We start from the raw sequence: 24,011 nt of genomic DNA, 5'->3' as shown, positions 1-24,011 counted from the left end.
AGGGGCAGGGGCAGGAGATGGGAAAGCCACCTGCTGGTGAAACCTGATACTGCTCCTCACACCACCATCTCAGTTGTCCTCCTACCTGGCTCCCCTTCTAGGGGCCTTTCTGCAAACAGGAAAGGAGGAGGTTTCCTTCTCTCTAAAGTCAGCACCCAGCTTGCCTAAGGATCACTTAAAGGCACAGGTTCTCAAATAGAGGCAATTTTGCCACCCAGAGGACATATGTCAATGTGTGGAGACAGTTGGTTGTCACACATGAAGGGAGACCGAGCAGGTGCTATCAGCCTATAGCGGGTAGAGGCCAGGGATGCTGCCAAACATCCCACAAGGCACAGGATGGTCCCCCACAACAAATTGTCCATCCCAAAATGCCCTTAGTGCCAAAGTTGAAATATTCTGCTCCAAGGGTTTGTACTATGGATTACAACAAATAATCAGGCAAGAAGTAGGCTGAGGGAAAGGTATGGTACGGACCAGAAGGGAAACAGAATAATGCACAAAGAAAAACCCCAAGGAAGTCAACACAGAGGCAAGGGATTTCCTATGTTCACCCTGCCAGGGAGAGGGCGGCTTTTCTGAGTGTTTTTTTCACATGAGGAAGACCTATGAGCCAAGCATATGTAAATTAGGTCTCCTTTATACAGAATTATCAAATAAATGAAAAAGAGCTTTTATCAAAAGCTGCCAGAACTGACCGTAGAGCGATAGTCTTTCAGTAAAATAGGATACTGTATTATTGCTTCAAAAGTTGACAACGTGATCTTGATAAATTCTTCCGATGCCACTAGTCCTAAAAATACAGTTAATTATTATAGGTGTTATTATTATTGTGTTCTAAATCACAACATAAAAGTACCTCAAATAAAGACATAAAACATCCCATGGTCTACTCACCTATGGCTCCATCTATGTTAGTTTCTCCTGAGTCTACCGATTTAATATGATTCTGGAAAGAATAAAATTTTTAAATAAATGGTGATTTCAAAATTACTCTGAAATAAAATATAGGTAATTAATGTTTTGCCCAAAAGTACACCTATTGTTCTTGGAGAAATAACTCATGGAAGGCATAAATACTCACAACATATATAATAGATACTATAATTATGGTTTTAAAATGATTATATTAAATGCTATACATAAATTATAAACTATAATCATTTTTAAATGTACAAATCACTATCAATGAGATTTAGAGTTAGAATAGATTCAGTAGTAATATTAAACACCTGCAAAAGTGAGAATGATACAATCAATACGTAACCATTTCCAATAACATGCCACACTTACTTCTCTCACCACCTTGGAAGTTAGTGACAATGGCACCTAGTCAGGGGAAACAGTCGTCTCAAAGGAAGGTGAAGTCTTATTAATAGCTACCCTGAGTACAAACTGCATCAACCCACAGCAGTTTGGTTATCATGGCCTGTCTTCAAATTTCACCACTGTTTTTAGTTCCTTCTAGACACCTGAACCCCCTTTTATCCATGCTCCCAGGCACCATGCTCCTGCTTCCTTTGCAGGAAGACCTCCAGTGCCGTTTGGGAGCCAGGCCTGAGCAGCTCGGCTGTGAGCTCTCTGAGGACTCAGCTCCCTGGGTGAGTGACCTTCCCCGTCCCTGGCTGAGTACTGCAGACAGAACAGCTGCTCATGAACATGATCTCAATGAAACAATCACTGCCACGGCTATACTAGGCAGAGCACCCATGTCACTAATTTGCAGAGACACTGCAACAGAGTTCTTGCCCTTAGGCTCACAAAATAATACATATATAATACTTTATATATGATAACAAATGGCAAATAAAATATAAAATGACCCCAGAACTAAAAATAATTAAGTGTAAGCAATTAGCCCAGAGTAGAAATTGGTCTACTATTCTCCAAACGTTTTTCTTAAAATATTTGATAAATATAAAATACATGTAACATATGTAAAAGAACATACGTATATATTTTGTGTTATAAAGAACAAAGAAAACTCTTAAAGCCACCAGTCAAGTTAATAACTAAGACACTCCCAATTGCTTGCATAAACTCCCCCTTCCATCTGCCTGCCTCTCCCCTAGACATAACCATTATCATGAATTTATTATTTCTTTGGTTTTGTGAATAGTTTTAACACATACAAGTGTTCTCAAATAGTTTATTGTGTATTTTTGAGCCTTATTGAAATCATCAAACTATATATGGTTCATACAAATGGGACAGCGTGTAGCCATTAAAATGTTCAGAAAACATAAGACCTGAAACTATTTATTAGGTCATTAAATATGAAATGTCCAATTTCGAATCCAAAGTGTAGTTTCTTATATCTCAAACAAGAAGCAGTACAATTAATCAAAGTATACACCTATACTATAGACACAGTTTTGCCATCTAAACAGCAGCTTATTTATGCCAGTGGTGAAAAAGCCTGGAGAGCAAGTGGCTGTGAAATTGCAAAAGTCGTTTTCCACAGCCTGTTGAGAATTGAATATTTTTCCTTTCAAGAAGTAGTTCAAAGCCTGGAAGAAGTGGTAGTCAGTTGGTGCAAGGTCTGGTGAATACAGTAGAGGACAGAGAGTTTCCAAGTCCAGCTTCTGTAGTTTGAGCAGCGCTATTTGTGCCACATGTGGTCACATGTTGTCTTGCAAAAGGATTGGCCTGTCTCTATTGACCAATGTTGGCTGCTAAATCACAAGCATCCTCATTATTTTGTCCAACTGGTTGCAGTAGACATCTGCTGTAATCAACTGACCAGGTTTCATGAAGCTACAGCGGACAACACCAGCACTAGACCACCACACAGACACCTCTAGCTTTATTCGATGAATATCTGGTTTGGGGCTGTGTTTCGTCTCTTTAGCCAACCATTGTACCGAACACTTGTGATTGTCAAAAAGAATCCATTTTTCATGACACGTAACAATACAGTGTAGCAATGCTTCACCTTTATGCTGTGACAGCAAAAAAAAAAAAAAAGCTGGCTTCGAGATGATTTCTGAGGCTCATTTAATTCATGTGAAACCCATCTATCCAGCTTCTTGACCTTGCTGGTTTTTTTCAAATGGTACATTTTGGGAATAGTAATGTCAAACCTTGCTGCTAATTTACACATAGCTTGAGAGAGATTCGCTTCCATTCATTATTATCCACCTTTCAGCTCATCATTATCTACTACCTTGGTCTCAGGTTGCCCACGTGGCTCACTGTCATGATTAAAATCAACAGAATGGAACTTCTCAAACCCTGGACCTACTGTGCGTTCATTAGCCACATCCTACCCAAACATTTCATTGATATTTCAAGCTGTCTGCACTGCATTGGTTCCACGACAGAACTCATATGAATTTTTGACTTATTCATGGTTTCAGAAAAATTGCTCTAAAAAATTTGGAAGATTATCACAATCCCAAACATGTGTTTGAAAGACTGAGGATGTTCCTTCACAATAAAAAATAAAACAAGTGTCAAAGTGAAATGTCAGAGATATCAACTGTCACACTTAGTACTTAAGAAAATCAGACATTTCCTACTTAATAACCTATATAAAACAACTACAAAAAACCATAGGGGAAAAACTCTATGACATGGGCCAGGCAATGATTTTTTTGGATTTGAATCCAAAAGCACGAGCAACAAAAGCAAAAATAGGCAAATAGGATTACATAAAACTAAAAAGCTTCTGCATAGCCAAGGAAACAATCCACAGAAATACAGTGGGCATTAGGTTAATACACATGACTTCCCTAAAATGTTTCCTTAATGTCATTACTTTCTGTTTCCCAGCCCCATTCAGTGGAGCCCAATTCTTTTGGAATACCAAAAGAAACATGGTATTCACCACAGAATTTCCCTACAGCATGTCCTTGATTTGACTGCTAACACCTAGAGAAGGAGCCAGGTGTGACGATGACAGGCTGCTTCTGCCAATAAGAAGTGACAACAGCCATTATCATCTGGGTTGTCCTCTTTTGCCAGAAGCCTTTCAAAGCTTGATAATGATTTAAAAGTACCCTGCTGAATTGTTTCCAAACACTAGTTTCTTTAAAATATAAGAAGATTAAAACTTTATTTTACTTGGGGAAAAAAAGGTTTACAAAAAGTTAATTCCTAACTCATGTCTCCATATATAAGTAGTATCCTGAATTTTTCTACAAAAACAAAAATATGCATAGGTCAAACAGGCAAACCATGCCCTGGTGCCATTATGAAAAATGAAGCCAGTGGGAAGCACAATTCCAATCCCCTCTCCAGCCTGCTCCTTTAAGGTCCTCTAATGAGCAGAGATCAGACCAACTGTGGTCACCATCTCCACACTCACCCCAAGGCAGGCCAGCAGCTCCTGGAGATTTGCTTTAGCAGAAGCCCAAGAAGTTCTTGGCAGCAACTTGCTGCTCCCGGACACAGCTACTAAAGGGCACTAAGTTTGAATGCCTCAAATTAAGGCATATTTTTGAAATATAAAAGGACATATATCTGCCATACTACAGTAGCTACTCTACCAGATACATTTTGAAAAATATTGAAAATAATATTTATCTCCAGATGGCCCAATAAATCTTTCAAAACACAATGCTCAGCCGGGCGCGGTGGCTCACGCCTGTAATCCTAGCTCTGGGAGGCCGAGGCGGGTGGATCACTCGAGGTCAGGAGTTTGAGACCAGCCTGAGCAAGAGTGAGACCCCGTCTCTACTAAAAATAGAAAGAAATTATCTGGCCAACTAAAATATATATATACAAAAAATTAGCCAGGCATGGTGGCGCATGCCTGTAGTCCCAGCTACTAGGGAGGCTGAGGCAGTAGGATCGCTTGAGCCCAGGAGTCTGAGGTTGCTGTGAGCTAGGCTGATGCCACGGCACTCACTCTAGCCTGGGCAACAGAGCGAGACTTTGTTTCAAAAAAAAAAAACAACAAAACAAAACACAATGCTCACCAAAACACTCCAGCCTGGGCAACAGAGCAAGATCTGTCTCTTAAAAAAATAAAAATAAAAACAAAACAAACACAATGCTAAGTATGGGTAAATATGAATGGATTACTTCCTCATGTCACCAGAACCGAAGCAGCACTGCGCACTAGACAGTTTCACACAATCGTTCTGTGGACTGAGCTACAGAACATTTATAACTATGCTGTCCCTCCCCTTCCTCACCAAAAAAGAAACCCTAAAGTAAGTTTGGAAAACCTTTGCTTTAAAGCAGAAAACGCAAGAGACTTTAATATGCTAATCTGCACTGCAAGTTTCTAAGGGGCTGTGTAGGATGCTGGATGAGTTGACTATGCCTCATGGCATCAGTAGGGCACTGGAACTTGAATACTATTTTTGGTGTCCTCTGGAAATACTATGAATTAACTCATAGAAGCAGCATCCAGCTCTCAACAACTCATAATAATGCGTACAAGAACAGTAGGGATAACTAAATCCAGATCCTGAATTTTAGTCAGTAATTCTCTCCCTTTGCTAGCATTTCATCAGTGCCATCAACACTGAGTCTAAGGAAAGGTGAATATACAAGTCAGGCCAACAAACAAATACAATAAGAAAAATAATGAAAGAATTCTGGGACTAGCCATGATTTAAACTAGGAAAATAGCCTGAACACAGCAAAAAGGCCTCCTCCAATTTATTTGCCAAACTCTCTCTACTTGGGTGAGATTATCGAGGAAAAAAATGCTAAAGATATTTTCAATATCATAAAGATCTTTAAACCAGGCAAGTTATTTTCCATTCTCTAAAAGTGCCTACACAGAGGAGACCCCACAAAACATCCACAACTTGCAAAGAGTACTCCTGTTCCGGGGCCTTTCCTCAGTGTGGCCTCCTCTCTCGTTTCTGAACACAGTATTGCAAGAAGCAGATGAGTTCTCCCTAACATACAGATATATAATTCCTGAAAGTGCATGAAGACTTTTATGTCGGAGACACTTGGTAGTTTATTGAAAACCTAAAGCGTACCAGGTTAATGTAGGCAGAAAAAAGTACTACACACTAAAAGAAAGTAATAGGAGAAAGAACACAGGACAATTATACCTATTCTGAACACACTGTGCCAAAATGTTCCAAGGTGGGCTACAAGGGCAAAATTACCATTTTCAGGCATGGTATGTCAGTGCAATGGGATTATAAATATAGAACTATAGTCATCCTAAAATGATGCCTATATTGTACTTAAAATAAATACAAAGTAAACTAAAGATGGTCATTGATGAAAACCTTAATAATTTTGTAATTCATAAACGTGCTACGAAAATTAACTATTTTCCAGAATTCAGGATTAAGACACTAGAATGATAAAGCTTCGAAAGTGAGCACAAAAAAGACCCCTACTGCATTACCCAAACACACTGCTTCCTGTCAGCGACCTCCACTCAGTATTTGTATTTACTTAAAATCATCACACTGCACCCTATGAACCTTCTAGAAAACCACAGTCTCACTTGTCGGTGGAACAAACTAACAATAAAATTGAGAGGTCTACTTCATTTTAACTAGATACCTCTATGGCATTTTGAAAATCTCAGTTAGGTTTATTATTAATATCAGAGTAAGACCGGAGACGCTGCGTGACTAAGGTCTTAGCTTTCCCTTTTTACAGCTCCTCATGTCATCAACGATACATAGTGTAACTTCTACAGGCAAGAGAAAAAGATAACATAATTCATGAACCACAATCTAAACAAAAAGGTAATTTTTGTGAACAAAAACTGAATTCAAAGATAGTAAGTACAATGATTTGTTTTTCATTTCTATTAATACCTGTATCATCAAAATTAAAGGAAAGGCTAAACTGAGCTTAATGTAGAGAAATGCCATCATAAAAAGAGATACTGCACATGATTGGACAATGTAATCCAAAGTAAATAATGATGATAATATAGTTCTAGCATTCCATTTTCACCAGTTTTATTATTTTAACTTTTTTCATGACGTTTAATACCAAAATCTATGAAAGAGTGTCTATGGACTTATTTACCCTATTTGGGCTGTCTCTGAACAAAATACATTATCAGGAGAGAATGTGTTTTTTCTCCAAATGTCAAATTTTATTACAGTCAACAGATAAAAATATAAAAAGGTCACTTTCCTAGAGACAAATAAATACCACTAGCATTTTTAAATTACCTCATTCTGACATCAAATTCCACAAACAGTAGAGACAGCCGCATTTTTATTAGAAACAAGAAAAATTTAGTATTACTCACAAGAATAGTTCCGTAACTGAAAAGGAACTCTTCTGTTACAACTTGAGGTCGAAATACCTGTGTGATGAGAATTTCCATAGATTAAATACTGAAAGCCACGTACAATTTTAGTTCAAGAAAAAGAAAAGAATTAAAATGTCTTGTCTGAGTTTACATTTCTTGACCCCAGTTGTCAAAGAAGGGAGCCATGTTTATATCCTTTCCCCCTAATACGACAGTACCTGTGAAGTTACGAGGTGAAGCACTATCGGCATCAGAGGGAGACACATCTTCAGTTGTTTCACTTGAACTGTTGATGGGTGTTTGCGGCCAGAAACATTAGCCAAGGAGTTAAGAATGTCACCTGCAAAGCACAGCCCAAAGCATGCACGGAGGTGAAAAACCACAAATACTCAGGTACCACTGGTCACTGCTTGAACACTAAAATGGGATTTCTAAGGTAATGAATCCCCAAATGAAATAACTGGCTAGAAGCTGTGTGATTTTACTCACAAGTTTTGAAATTATAACAGACACTGTGGTTTCTGGGGACAGAATATGATATTCTGCATATACACTCTATCAATGAATTCAACCTCTCATCTAAAAATTAAAAATAAAATTTAGAAATGATCATGATAGAGTAGTGGCTTTAGAAATTTTTTCAAAGTTTCCAAATTTCAACCTTGGGCACTTATTGCTGTTATAAACAGGAAAATTTATTTCAAAATTATAAATTAACCAATTATAGATTTCAATTTTTAAAAAAACAAAATGGGATGGAAGTAAAGAGAGATCAATTCCCCAAACTTCTCATTGAATGATAAATCCAGTAACAAATAAAACTTGCTTTGTGGACATTAGAATCTTATCATGATATCCTAAAACAGGGTAAGTCTGGCAACAAGAAATTCAGCTACCAATCGACCAGACCATAGCAGTCAGGCTGGAGATAAAAAGGGTTACAACCCCGCTGGGCGCAGTGGCTCATGCCTGTAATCCTAGCACACTGGGAGACCAAGGCAGGAGGACTGCTTGAGCCCAGGAATTCAAGACCAGCCTAAACAATATAGCAAGACCCTGTCACTACAAAAAATAGAAAAATGTGCCAAGGGTGGTGGTGGCACATGCCTGTAGTTCCAACTACTCGGGAGGCTGAAGATTGCTTGATCCCAGAAGTTTGAGGTTATAGTCAGTCAGCTAATATGATGCCACTGCACTCTAGCCTGGGAAACAGAGTGATAACGTGTCTCAAGAAAATAAAATTTTTCAAAAAAAAGGTTACAGTCCAAAAAAGGTTTAAAAAAAAAAAAAACCGGACAATAGTGATAACCGAAATAAATTTTGACATACTCTATTTTCAGTCATTAACAGGTAAAAATAATCTCTTAAAGTATCAGTAAGGAGTAAAAAGTAACTGTCAGTCAGCCATGAGGATATTTTCATTACTTTACTATTCTGAACTTCTGAGTCTAAGTATACATTACTATAATAGTTTGGATCACATTTAACATTCTAGACATTTCTGGTTTATAGCTACATCTGCTGGAAAAGCATGGAATGGGATTTAAGCTACATTTATGCACTCCTTAGATTATTTTAATTTCTGCATATAATGAAATAAAGGATTTCTCTAGCTATAATAAAATCCTTTGCAAATAATTATTAGAATATGTTATCTTAAAGATAATTTTTCAAATGAAAGAAAGTTTCAACTTTTAAACCAGTATCAAAATTCTTTAACATTAAACTTTAACATTTTCCTTTTTTAAATGAAAATCTATGCATTTTAAAGCTTTTTAACAATAAATAAATTTGTTGCTCTAACTTGAAGGGAAACTTTTTTCTTCAGATTTAGCCAGAAAGAAATCTTGAGAAAAGTTCCCAAAATAATACTTTAACTCCAACTTTAAGCAATCAGAAAACTTTCCTTTTGTTTATTTTCTAAAATTGCCAGTTTACCTCAGCTAATACTTCAACGTAACTGTTAGCCTGCTCATTGGCTCATCATGTCATTGCTGCAAAATAATTATAAAAACAGGTAAAACAAATTTAAATTTTGAAACTACATATTCGTGAAAAAGTGTCATTGCACTCGCCTTCAAGAAGGGACAAGTAAGAATTTAAAAAGAGGTGACGCCTAAAAGCCAAGTCACAGCAAGGTTAGCCAGAAACAGGGCCTGCGGATGCGACTCCAATTTACCCAGGACTCGTGGCAGCTCCTGCACGATGTGACGGATGAGAAGGCCCAGGCATTTGGACAGGTATTCATTGCCACTTTGCTGCTCCTTGCCTGGAGTGGTCTTTCTGCTGTCTCTCTCGATGTACATCACCAGTCTACACACAGGAAAGTGCAAAGATTACCTCGTATGATAAAACAGTTGATAGCATCTGTCCAAAAATGCTGCCAAGGCAAGTGTTTCCAGAGGGCACAGTCCCAATCATGTTGGCATTTAGATTTGTAGCAGCTTGTCAGGCACAGTCAATTTTCACGTTAGAAAACTCAAAATGTTTATGCAGAAAGAAAATAAGGCAACTTTGAATCTCTCCACCAACGTACTACAAAATAATGCCCTGATTTCATCTCCCTTTGGCCAGTGGAAAGGAACAATATTCTCCAGATGATAAATGAAAGACAAACAAAGATGTCTGGAAAGAAGAGGGCTCTTGGTGTTTCAAAGATTCAAAGTAGAACCACAAATTGACTGCATTTTTGTTGATATTAAATTTGCCTGGGACCCCAGGCAATTCACACAAACTCAAATTCTTTCAGTAAATTGTGTACATAAATCCAAAGAAAAGGTTTCAGTTTAACACTGGTTATGTAGATAGACACTATCTAAGCACCTAGATTTTACATGTCACTCTGTCCACTAGTTTTATAATAACTGCCTTTTAAAGATAACTTATTTCTTCTTCAAACCACTGGCATTCATTAAACATTAATTTCTGAGCCCACTGTTTCCAACCCAGAACTAGGGAGCACACTGGACCAATACCTTAGATATTTAGGGTGTTGTTACAAAGTTTTGGGCCCTCTCCATATTTTCTCCCCTTTGCTGGACTCACTAGTCGTTTTCCCAAATTCCCGTTCCACTCAACTCCCTAAAAGGCAACAGGTCCACTGATTTCATCATACAAAAGCCATTTGTTCACCATCATCCATCTCTCCATTTCTGTTGCCAACCATCCCACCCAACTTTTACTTCTCAGAAAGAACTTCCAACCAATTCCCACTGTAAACTGGAGAGAGAGAGTTTTATACATAATACATACATACATATGATACAAAATGCAGTGACATCTTGAAACTTAGTATTTATGTCTCTCTCAACAGATTTATTCATGCATTTGCCTTTCTGTTTATTACTATCTAGAGCCTTATTAGTGAACACATGAGGATGAACCCAAATCAGAAAGTTAGCCTTGATTCCTTATCAATCAGTTAGCATCCTCTGTTCTAGTCACTGATGATGGTCCTAGCCACACTAACAAATATGATACTGGTTAGAAGAAAAAGAGAATATTGACGAATCAGCAGAAATGTATCAATACTACTTGAAAGTAACTCAGAGCACAAAACTTTCTGATAATAAACAAACCACTGAAGAGTAACACTTCCTCTATTTCATAATAAACGGACTCCAAAAACATCAGCCATATAAGTTGTGAGGAACTGAATGGGGCTGGCATGGAGATGCCACGGACCTACAACACAATACACTATCACTGTTGCCTGGAGCTTCCAAGAGAATGACAGTGATTCCAAGAGCCTCTTAATTAGTTGGCACCTGTTCCATCAGCCCAACTAAGAAGAGAGAACAGAAAAGACTAGGGACAATGGGAACTCATCTTCCCTTTCTGCTTCCCAAGATGGGTTGCCTGACATCTTCCTACTCAGCCTCACCATCTGAAGGACAGCTTTTTCAAAATTAAAAATGATGGCACTTCAGTGCACCCACTCCAAGATAAGTATTTCAAACACCTCCTCTGATCATACCTGCTCTTATTCCAATACCTCCATTATGACAGTTTTTCAACTAATTGAATCCATGACATTTCCTCCCAATCCATCAATGCTTTCTTCCCCCCCCCCCCACCCCTGCTTTCCTCCTGACTGAATTATACCAAACCAACTGTCATTTGATTACACTCTTGCTGCTCTTTCTTCTCTTTGCACCCGTCTAGCCAAATGAACTCTGGATGAATCTGACAATCCACTTTAACTGACAATCTACTTTCTACACACCTGCAGAGAAGGATGCTAAAGTTAAACATAGGGCAGATACACACCACTATAAATCCAAAACAATATTGAATGGCCCAGAACAGTATCAGCAATCCAACTACACTTCCTTATCAACTTATTCCCACAGTCAATTGCCTTCTCTTCAAACCCCTAAACTTCCATCCTCTGATGAGACTCTTAGTCAGTGATTACGTCTCCTATTGCACACAAAAAATAGAAAACATCTTAGAGAAATCCCACTTCTTCTCAATTCCCAATATGCACACCTACTGTGCATCCCATTCTAGACATATTTCCTCCTATTACAACGATGGATCTATCCCTCCTTCCATCTGTGCTTTGTATCTCATTCTATTCTACCTTCTCAGAACCTTAAAACTGCCAATAACTCATTTTCCTTTTATATATTCATTCTCTCCCATTTAACAAAACACTTTTCATGCTCTTCTAGCAACTACCCTATTGCCTCTCTTTTCCCCTTCTCAGTCAAATCTCTTAAAAAATAAATCTAAACATATTGCCTCTACTGTTCAACCTACTTGTTTCTCAGTCCAGCATTCACTCCTTTCACTATGTCCAAGGTCACTGACAATCTCCATGACATCAAATCCAATGGACATTTGCCTGCCTTCACCTATCTTGACAAGTCAGCATCATTCAAAACTATTGCCGCTCCTGTTCTTCTATCATAACATCATACTTCCCTAGTTTTCTTCTCCAGTTTCTCTGGCTGATACTTCTCTATCTTTTGCTGATTCATGCTCCTAAATCAAGACTATGTTTATCAAGACACAGTTCTCAGCCAACTACTCTTTCCATCTATATGACCCAGGTTATCTCATCCCTAGCAACGATTTAAATTACCATCTATATACACAGATGTCTTCCAATTACATATCTGAAGCCCAAACACAGTAATTAAGCTATAAACCAATCTATTCAACTGCTGACTTGACATCTGCTTCTGTTTGTCTCAAAGGCACTTGAACTGTACATACTCTGTCATTCTAATCCTTACATACCCTACATCTAAACTAACTTTGTCCATCAAGTCACTCCCCTATTTAAAACCCCTCAATGGTAACCCATCGTATTTAATATGGGAGTTCTTAAAACTCCTTATCATAACCTACAAGGCCTGACCCCCAACTATCTCTCCAATTTCGTTTTGTTTTCTCTCCTTTCAGTCACACCATCCTTCTTTCAGTCCCTTAAAAGTAGTACCTCCCCCAGCAACAAGCTTCTGCCTCTGTCTGGATGGCTCTCCTCTCCTCGCCAATAAATTCATATACATAATTCAGAATTTACCACAGTTTCCATGGACTTCCTCAAATTAAATCCCTCTATGGTATTGTCTCATAGCATGGAATACATTAAGGCCTTACCCAACTGCAGTTTTATAATGTATTTTTGATTGTTTGATAATGTTTGTCATTCCAGTAAACTTAAAAATACCTAAAAGCAAGGACTATATCTGATTTTGTTCACCACATCCTTCCACTTCTGGGCACAGTTCCTGACATGAATTGAATATTCAATGAATATTAGCTGAATAGGTAAATACCGCTGTTGAAACTAGTTATTTAAAGCAATTCCTTAGCTCTTATTATTCCCAAGGCCCTTTTCTTAATTCTACTGTTTGATGTGTGTTTTCTTGAAATTTATAATGCTGGATTATATGAGAAGTAAAAAGAATGAACACTTAGAAAAAAATACCAGGAGCAAAATCAAAAGACAAATGGGAAAAATATTTCCAATCCATATCACAAAAGGTTAATATTACATATGTACATACACATGCACACACATACACCTCCCAGTGATTAGAAACACACTAACGACACAAGAAAAAAATGAACAAGGGATAGGAAAAGGCAATACACACAGAAGAAAATATAAATGGCTCAAGCAAAAAGATGTTCCACTTTGCTCATAATAAGAGAAATATACATTAAAATGACATCTTTTTTTTACCCTTTACATGGCAAAAACTCAAAAAGTTTGACAATACTGCCACAGAGACCCTGAGGATACCAATACTATAGTACATTGCTGTTGAAAATGTAAGCCAGTACAAATCCATAGAGAGTAAGTTGACAATTTCTTGAAAATTAAAAATCTAGTAATTTTACCTCTAGGAAGAAATTGTTCTATAGATATACTTGTATACATACGACACATATTCATAGTCTGCTATTTACAACAAAAAAATTGGGGGAGTCTATCAAAAGGTGACTAGTTAAATAAACTATGATACATCACTAGAATGCAGCTATCAAAAAAAGCAGCTCTTTATATACTTTAGGAAAAAAAGTACAAGAAGTGTTAAGCACAAAAAGCAACATTTAAAACAGGATACTTTTTATTTAAAAAGAAAGGAAAATAAATTATGTTCATATTTGCTCAGATAAAAACATACAGAGGGATACATATGCAACTAATAATGATGCTTAATTGTACATGATGGTATTCTGGGGCAATGAGCCACAGGTGAGAAATTTTTCACTTTTTGAATTTTTTTGTTTTTTGAACCATCAGTATGCATTACCTACTCAAAACTTTAATGTAAATGTTTTTAATACATTAAGTAATATTGTTGTCTTACACAGTCCTCTTTTTTTGTTTTTTTTGGGCAGTGATATAGTGGCCAGTTACACAGGATACCCTACCAAATAATCAATGCTGAGTGCAAGGCAACAGACAACCCCCTCTTTGTAAGATCCATGCTTGCTCTCCGTGTCAAGTCTCAGCCTGACTTCATGAAAGAAGTAAACCAAAAACAGTACTACAGCAGCACCCCAAAATTTTATTTATGGTCTGCTTTGGGACTTTTTGATAAAAGCCATTCTCACTGGAATTAAGCGATAATCTCATTGTGGTTTTGATCTGCATTTCCCTAATGATTAGAGATGTTAAGCATTTTTTCATACGTTTCTTGGCCATTAGTCTATCTTCTTTTGAAAAGTTTCTGTTCATGTCCTTTGCCTACTTTTTAACGGGGTTGTTCTATTTTTCCTTGCTGATTTTCCTGAGTTCTATATAGATTCTAGTTATTAGCCTTTTATCAGATGTATAACATGCAAATATTTTCTCCCATTCTGTAGGTTGTCTATTCTAGCTAGTGATGGTTACTTTGGCTGTGCTTTTTAATTTGACAGGTCTCATTTATTTTTGTTGATGCTGTGATTGCTTTTGTCTGATTTTTTACAAACCAGACAAAAACACACTTTGGGAAAAAGAATGACTATTCAATAAATGGTGCTGGGGAAATTGGATAGCCACATGTAGAAGACTGAAACAAGATCTGTACCTCTCACAAAAATCAGCTCAAGATGGATAACAGACTTAAACCTAAGGCATGAAACCATAAGAATTCTAGAAGACAATGTTGGAAAAACTCTCATAGACATCAGCCTAAGCTAAGAATTTAAGACGATGATCCCAGAAACTCAAACATTTGACTTCACCACACTGCCAAACTGGTTCCCAAAGTGACTGTCCCCATTTACTCCCACCAGCAGTGCAGAGTTCCCTCTGAGTTACAAACTAACCAATACCTAACAGTATCAGATTTAATTTCCACCCATCTGTGGGGTCTAAAATGGTATCCTGTGGTCTTAATTTGAATTTTCATAATTATTACTGATGGTAAGCATATTTTGATAATTATTTGCTGTTCATATTTCCTCTTTTCTGAAATATCAGTTCAGATATTCTGCTCATTCTCCCACTGCTTGTTGATCTTTAGTTACTGATTTGGAGGCATTCTATACATGGTCTGGTTCTTTCCTCTTCCCCCTCTCCCTCCCCTTTTTTCTCCTCCTCCTCTTGTCTGTCACTGAAGTCCACTGGAAGCCGATTTATCATACAGGTTGAGATAAGAAGCTAATTTCATTCTTTCTCCAAGTGAATAATCATTTGCCTGGTACTATTTATTGAAAATATACTTCTAAAACTAAGGGTGAAGGAAGAGGGGTAAAGATTAAATATTTAGCAAAATCTTATCTAAAAAGTTTGATCCTTAAATTACCCCCTCTACCCAAAGAATCTAGGTGAGTGCCACTAGACTTATACTAGGCAAACATCCAAACATCTATTCTCTACAGAAAATCTGTGGCCTAGGCAGACCAAGTTAAAGAGAGGACTACCAAACTGAAAATAGGGAGACTAAGTGAATTTATGTACAGTGAACACTGAGACTTTAGCTCCCTTCCTCCAGTGGGGGCTACCAGGAAGGACTCTGGCAGCCTCGGATTCCTTCCTTCCAGGCATACAATTGGAATGCTCTTTTTGTGCTCATCTTTGGCAAAACTAACTGGCCCAAGAGAAACATCCAGAAACACTGATGCTAAATTTCACATATAAAACGCGCATACAGGTGATCTTAGTGTGAAGCTCAAAGTCAACAAAATTCGCCCATGCACTGAGAACTTCTAAAACAGGCTGTCATTCTCTCAGCTCTTAATCACAAAGAGAGTAAACACTACCAAATATCTGAAAGCCTGGCTTCTTTGTTCAAGATTACGTGTGCTGATGTTCACCCGCATTCTTTTTCATTGCTGCCTAGTATTCCAGTATGTAAACATACCACCATTTATTCATCCATTTTGCTGTGGATGGACATTTGGGCTACTTCAATTTATGAGTAGTGCTAAAGCATATCTTATGCTGGACACATGTGAACATTTCTATTGGATATATACTTGGAAATGAAACTGCTGGATCACAAGACATGCCTAGATTCAGCTTAACAGACACTGCTGATCAGTTTTCCAAAGTGATCACAAAGTCAATTTACAACCCCAACATGTAGCTATAAGAATTTCAGTTGTTCTACATCCTTGCCAAAACCCTGCATTATCAGGCTTCTTAATCATAGCCATTCTAGTGGGTATGTATTGGTACCTCATTGTGATTGAACTAAATTTTCCTGGTGACTAATCAGGTTAAGCATCTTTCATGTATTAACTGACCATTTGGAGATAACCACTTTTGTAAAATACCTGTTCAAGTCTTATGCTCATTTTTCTACTGGGTTATCTGTTCTTTTCTCCTTGATGAAGCAGTTCTCTACATATTAAGTGGCAAATACCTTCCCTTACTCTATGGCTTGTCTTTATACTCTTCTAAGAATGTCTTTTGATGAACAGAAGTTCCTAATCTTTAGGTAGTCTAATTTATCAATATTTTCTTTTATGACAGTGCTTTTGCATCCTTTAAAAAAAAATCTTGGTCTACCCCCCAAGGTCATAAAGCTATTTTCATTTGTTATCTGCTAGAAGCTTTATTCCTTTATCTTTTCACATTTAAATGTGAAATCTACTTGCATTGTACGGTATCACTTAAGGGTAAAGTTTTTATTTCTTTCCTATGTTGATATCCAAATTATCCAGCACCATTTATTATAAAAACCACTATTTTCTCAGTTTCCTCCATGTCTCTCCTGCTCTTCTCCATGCTTTCCATACTTTTATTTCTTTATACTGATCCCAGGTAACTCCAGCGTATTACATCTCTGTTCGGCTAGATCTAATCTGCTGTTAACCCAATCCCCTGAGTGTTTCCTTTCAGTTACTGCATTTTTCAATTCTAGAATATCCACTTGGTTCATTTTCATAGTTCTAGCTCACCAGTGAAATCCTTAATCTTTCAAACTGCTTAAATATATTAATCACAGTTATTTTAAAGTCAGTATCCGATAATTCCATTTTCTGTATCCCTTGTGGATACTGTCTCTTGTTTATCTTGGGTTTTTTTTGTTTTTGTTATCATATCTTCTTATGTCCTCAGAAGAAGTCTGAATACTTTCTACTGAGTGTCAGACTATATATATGAAAACTAGAGAGAGATTTTCAGGCCTAGGGTTAGACTTCTCCACACAGGATTTACATTTGCTCCAGGAAGGCAGCTAGGGCACCAGTAAACTTAGATCAACTTAATCCAAACAGAGATTGAGATGATTCAAAAGTGGCTTCTCTCCCTGTTCCAGGAAACCCTCCATATTAACAACAGGTATCCCAAAAACACAAAACAGAGAAAAATGGAAATGTTTATCTTTTAGTAGTCAGGAATACAGAAGAAATTCCCCCTCCAAATTCACTTAATATCAAAAAGCAAATTCATACTTGTCTATAAGGAATCAATTTTTCTCTAAAATTTAAATTATCCACTATAAAACTTAATAATGTGTTGCTTAATTACCATAGTTTGAAATATCTTTTACTTAGGGCAAAAACTATTCAAATCATTTTCAAACACTGGTACAGACTGTTAATAGATAAGAAAGTATCTACTACATCTGCTGGGAAAAATAAAAGACTGATGGGATCCATAACAATATAAAACTAACTCTGGAATGATGCTCCGTTTCTTCATGCTCTCCCCAGTGCCTCCCCATTACAAGATATGTTTGCACAGGCTATAGTAGAAGAAATTGACTTTACTGGCAAGGGAAAATTATTTACTAAAAGAATTCACATTCTATGAAGGAAATAAAATGTGAAAACATTTGAGCGTAGTGTCCACAAACACTTTACAATTGTTCTACCACAAAACTGAAAATGATATTTCTTAATGTTCTACAAGGGTATATCAAGTTTAAAAGATCAACCCTCCAAACACAAATCTGAGTAAACTACAAAGGAACAAGATACATTCTTCTTTTGTCCCCCACTATCTTTAATAGGATTATTTCTCCCCAGAATATACCTGCTTCCAAAACTACTGTCCCCAACCCTGCATTTCCCTCCATTTATCTCTATGATTCATTCCCACTAATCGGACCATAATTTTCTTACTCTCATCTCCATAAGAATCCTCTGCTCACTGTACACTCATCCACCTTTATGTATTCCTCATCTGCCTTTTATTAAGCCCTCCTGCTGTACCTCCTCCATGCTCTGGGGCCAAACTTGCCATGTCTTATGCCTGTTTACATTTCTGGTATCTATGCCAGAGCAATGCCAACAGTCAAATGACCTCGATGAGTACAAGAATGATGACGTTATTCATTCAAGAAACACCTGCAATGTCTACTATGTGCTAAGCATTTTTCAAGCTGATGTATGTACAACTTATGGAGTATATTATTCAAGTGGGATGAAATAGACAATTAACAAATAAATAACTAGAAAATAGGTAGTAACAGGTCCTATGGAGAAAATCAAAAAAGAAGAAAACAGCTAGTCACTTGTCAGAGAAAGCCTCTCTGACAGGCTGTCTTTTAAGCAGAGACCAGAAGGGGTGAAGAAGCAAGCAATGTGGAAGCTAGGACAAAACATTCCAGGTAACTAGGAAGGCACACGCAATATCCAAAGTCAAACACATGCTTAATGTGTACTTGTGTGGCTGGAGCACAGTGTAAGAACAGACCAGAGAGGCAGCCAGGCTCCCCGACCATGTAAGGCCTGGTAGGCGGGGGTAAGAACCTTGAGTTTTACTTTCAATGAGAAGTGACGTGATCTGATTTGTGAGTTAAAAATAGCGGATAGTGTGAGGAGAAACAGACTGTAGAAATGTAAGAAGGAAGAACTGTTAAGAGGCAACTGTAATAGTTCAAATGAAAGATTATGGTGGCTTTGGCTGGAGTGGTAGTATGGAAATGGTGTGAATTGATGAGATTCTGGATACCTTTTTAAGGTACACATAATTAGATTTGCTGTTGATTGGATGTGAGATGTGAAAGAGAGGAGTCAAAAATAACTCCATGCAACTAAGGAACTGAAAGAACAGACCTACCATTTATTGAGATAGGTAAACACTGCTAGAATAGCAAGTATAGGGTAGAGAAATCATTATCAGACAGTAAAGTTTAGATGCCATGTGGAAAGTTGATACGTGGCCGGGCACGGTGGCTCACACCTGTAATCCTAGCACTTTGGGAGGCCGAGACGGGAAGATTGCTTGAGCTCAGGAGTTCGAGATCAGCCTGAACAAGAGCAAGACCCTGTCTCTACTAAAAATAGAAAGAAATTAGCCAAACAACTAAAAATAGAAAAAATTAGCCGGGCATGGTGGTGCATGCCTGTAAGTCCCAGCTACTCGGGAGGCTGAGGCAGTAGGATCGCTTGAGCCCAGGAGTTTGAGGTTGCTGTGAGCTAGGCTGACGCCACGGTGGCACTCTAGCACAGTCAAGAGAGTGAGACTCTGTCTCAAAAAAAAAAAAAAGAAAGAAAGTTGATACGTGAGTCTGAGTTCAGGGAAAAGGTATGGGCTGATGACATTAATCTGAGAGTACGCCATGGATAGATGGTATTTAAGACCATTAAACTAAATGAGATCACTAGGGACTGAATATCCGAGGACTGAGCCACAGAACTGCTGTGGAGGCTGGGACAATGAGGAAGGACAAGCAAAGGAAACTGAGAAAGGGTACCTGGTGAGGGGTGAAGAAAAACCCAAAAGTGCCCTGGGTGTCAAGTAAGAAAGTACTTCAAGAAGGAAAACAGTAGACTTCTAGTTTCTGGTAAATATGGATTAGATTATTCAGATAAACCCTCCCGTTATAAATAAAACAAAAAGGAAAAGTACTGAATAATATATATACATATTCACTTTATATACACACTTTGTATAATCACATCGAACTATGTAGATTACAAACACACACACACACAAATGCTTAAGAGGACTGTCTCATGAGAACTTGTGGTTTTAGAGTAACATCAGCAAGATGGCTCATGAGAAATGCCTAGAGATCATACCCCCCATAAAAAAGAACCAAAACAACAAATAGACTACATTTTGACTAGAGTATCTGAAGTAGAACACTGGAGTACAGTAGGGGAGTGGCAAAGACCCTGTAGAACATGGAGACTCAGGATGGCTGCAGAATGTAGGAATCAAAACACCCAACCTCTGCCACCCCAACTCCCCATTTGTGATCAACTCAGAACCTTAAGGGACTTCCCCCTGTGAGAAAAAGGTAAGCAGGAGGCCTCCAGTATCCCCCATTAGCATCACGAAAACTTGCAATTTTTGCTACTGGAGAATCCTGAAGTCCTCACAGGACTATGACCCCAGTTTGGGGAGCTGCCAGGAGTTCACACAGCTACACTGAACCAGAGAAGGAATCCACATTGTGCCCCTCTTCCCTCATGACCCAAGATGCTGTTGAACAATGCAATCTCGAAACCAGAGCCACTACTAAAGCTCTGGTGCCATTACACCACGATCACCAGCCTAGCACCCCATCAGAGAGAACTAGTCTGCCACCATGCACCTAAAGGAATAATGCCTGAGATACCAGCCAATGAGTCCCCTGTCCCTTTGGTATGGCACAAGAGACAGCCTAGTACCCCTACGCCAAGGGAGGAGCACCCAAGCCACCTGTCAACCAGCTCTGCACTCCCTTGGTATGGTACACAAGACAGCATGTTGCCCTGGCCCCAGTGGATCCAGCCAATGTGACCCCTACCCTTCCCCAAGCCAGCAGAACAGCTGCATAAATTCCTGCAGCCAAAGTCATTGAGCTACTCACAGACATTGCTGATGTTGACTATAGCTGAAGAAACCGCACAAAGACAACACTACTTTGCCCACCTGGAACCAAAGCCAATACACCCTACCCAAATGACGTCATAGGACATCTGCAGGTGAAAGTCTTTACAAAAGCCAACAAATAAAATTGGAAGAGGCAATGATTGCACCAGATGCATAGATATCAATGCAGGAACACAGGAAAATATGAAAAACACCATCAAAGAAACACAATAACTCTCCAGTAACTGACTCCAAAGAAATGGAAATTTACAAATTGCATAAAAAGGAATTTAAAATAATAATCTTAAGGAAAGTAGGAAAGATAAAAGAGAATGCAGATACACAATTCAATGAAATCAGGATAATTCATGATCTGAATGAGAAATTAACCAAAAAATATAGATATCATAAAAAACAACCAAACAGAAATTGTGAGCTAAAGGATTCAATTAACAAAATTGAAAATACAACTTAGAGCTTCAACAACAGACTAGATTAAGCAGAAGTAACAATTTCTAAACTTGAAGGCAGGTTTTTTGAAATGACTCAGTCGGGGGCGAGGGGGGGCGGCAAACAAGGAAAAAAGAATGAAAAAGAATGAAGACAGACTTCGGGACACCATTAAGTGAAAAAATTTTTGCATTGTGGAGTTTCAGAGGGAGAATAGATGGAAAAAGGCACAGACAGCTGATTTCATGAACTAATAGCTGCAAATGTCCCCAGTCTTGGAGGAGCTATGAACATCTGGATCCATGAAGCTCAAAAGACCACAAACAGATTCACTTCAAAGAGGTTCTCTCAGAGGCACATTATGAATCAAACTGTCAAAAGTCAAGGACAAAGAAAAACTTCTGAAAGTAGCAAGAGAAAAACACCAAGTCACTTATAAAGAAATAGCCATTAGATTATCAGAAGGTTTCTTGGCAGAAACTATACAAGCCAGGAGAGAATGAAATGATATATTCAAAGTGCTGAGACGAAAAAAAAAAAAAAAGTAACACTGTCAATCTCCAATACCATACCCAGAAAAGCTATCCTTCAAAAATAAAAGGGAAATAAAGTCTCTTCCAGACAAACAAAAGCTGAGGAAATTCATCACCATTAGACTGTCCCTATAAGAAACACTTAAGGGAGTGCTTCAATTGGAAACAAACTATAACTACTACCATGAAAACATATGAAAGTATAAATCTCACTGGAAGAGGTAAATTCATTATCAAATTCATAATACTACATTAATGTAATGGTGATATATAATCTTTCAAATCTCTAGTAGGAAGGTTAAAAGTTAAAGTGGTCAATGATAACTATAGCTACAATAACATTAAGGAAAACACAATATGAAAATATGTAAATTGAGGCAACAAAATTATAAATTGTAGGGAAGAGGGTAAAAGTTTAGAGTATTTGTATGTTACTAAAATTAAGTTGTTATCAGCTTAAGATAGTCTATCACAACTATAAGATTTTCTGTGTAAGCCCCATAGTAACCACAAAGAAAAAAATTACAGTAGATACACAAAAGAGAAAGACAAAGGAATCAAAGCTTATCACTACCGAAAACCAACACACCACAAAGGTAAACAATAAGAGTAAAAGAAAGGAACAGAAGTTATACAAAAAACCCTGAAAACAACAAAATGGCAGGACTAAGTCCTTATCTGTCAATAACAACTTTGAACGGAAATGGATTAAATTCCCCAATTAGAAGATATAGACTGTCTCCACGGATTAAAAAAACAAGATCCAACCCTATGCTGCCTATAAGAAACTTACTCCACCTGTAAGGACACACACAGACTGAAAGCAAAGGGATGGAAAATGATATTTCATGCAAAAGGAAACCAACAAGAGCAAGAGTAGCTTATAATTATATCAAATAAAATAAGCTAAAAACAAAAAATTGTAAGAAGAGACAAAGAAGTTCATTATATAATGATAAAGGGGGTCAATTTAACAACAGGATATAAGAACTGTAAATATATGTGCACTCAAATACTGGAGGACCCAAATATACAGAGGAAATATTATTAGATCTAAAGGGAGAGACAGACAGTAATATAAAAATAGTAGGGGACTTCAATATTACACATTCAGCAACGGACAGATCACTCACACAGATAATCAAAGAAACATCAAATTTATATTGTACTTTAGACCAAGTGAACCTGATAGACATTTACAGAGCATTCCACCCCATAGCTATAGAATACATATTCTTCTCATCAGCACATGGAACTTTCTCCAGGATAAATCATACGTAAAGCCACAAAACAAGTCTCAACAAATTTTTAAAAATCAAAATGATATCAAGTATCATTTCTGATCACAACAAAATAAAACTAGAAATCAGTAACAGGAGAAACTTTGAAAACTATACAATACACAGAAATTAAACAATGAAAGAATTAAAATGGATATTTAAAAATTCCTTGAGAAAAATAAAAATGGAAACAGAACATACCAAAACCTATGGGATACAGCAAAAGCAGTTCTAAGAGGGAACTTTACAGCAATGAACACTTGGATCAAAAAACCATAAAGATCTCAAATTAAAAAAACTTATTGCAATTCAAGGCACTAGAAAAATGAGAATAAACTAATCCCAACATTAGAAGGAAAAAAACAATAAAAATTATAGAGGAAATCAATGAAAGAGAGACTAAAAAATATAAAAGATCAACAAAAAGTTGGGTTTTTTGGAAAAAAACAAAATAAAAAAACCTTTAAAAAAGAGAATATTTAAATAAATAAAATCAGAGATGAAAAAGATGTTATAGCTGATACCACAGAAATACAAAGGTCCTTAAGACTATTATGAACAGCTATATGCCAAAAAATTAAAAATTCTTAAATAGACTAATTCCAGGACAAATACAACCTACCAAAACTGAATCATGAAGAAATAAAAAATCTGAACAGCCCAATATGAGTAACAAAACTGAGTAAGTAATAAAATCTGCCATCAAAATAAAGCTCAGGACCTGATGACTTCACAGCTGAATTCTACCAAACATTTAAGAAGAACTAATACCAATCCTTTTCAAACTACTCCAAAATATTGAAGAGGAAGGAATTCTTCCCAACTTATTTTACAAGACCAGCATCACC

The 24,011-nt window shown here is 37.4% G+C and overlaps 1 protein-coding gene across 5 annotated transcripts in view; it reads right to left on the bottom strand.

Annotated features, from left to right (window-relative positions):
- The window catches only part of ULK4 (unc-51 like kinase 4), a 497,440-nt gene that overhangs the window by 317,753 nt on the left and 155,676 nt on the right, over window positions 1-24,011 (bottom strand). For all 5 annotated transcript variants that reach the window (XM_045530714.1, XM_045530715.1, XM_045530713.1 and 2 more), the window contains 5 exons: window positions 9,375-9,508; window positions 7,414-7,535; window positions 7,193-7,249; window positions 898-949; window positions 699-793 (listed from right to left, as the gene is read on the bottom strand). In XM_045530714.1, the coding sequence (XP_045386670.1) occupies window positions 699-793; window positions 898-949; window positions 7,193-7,249; window positions 7,414-7,535; window positions 9,375-9,508 (460 nt within the window). The remainder of the gene's footprint in view (window positions 1-698; window positions 794-897; window positions 950-7,192; window positions 7,250-7,413; window positions 7,536-9,374; window positions 9,509-24,011) is intronic.

The sequence above is a fragment of the Lemur catta genome, chromosome 18 (genome assembly GCF_020740605.2).
Source record: "Lemur catta isolate mLemCat1 chromosome 18, mLemCat1.pri, whole genome shotgun sequence".
Lineage (NCBI taxonomy): Eukaryota > Metazoa > Chordata > Mammalia > Primates > Lemuridae > Lemur > Lemur catta.
Note: the sequence above shows the minus strand (reverse complement) of the source record. Positions and strands in the feature narration are given on the sequence as shown.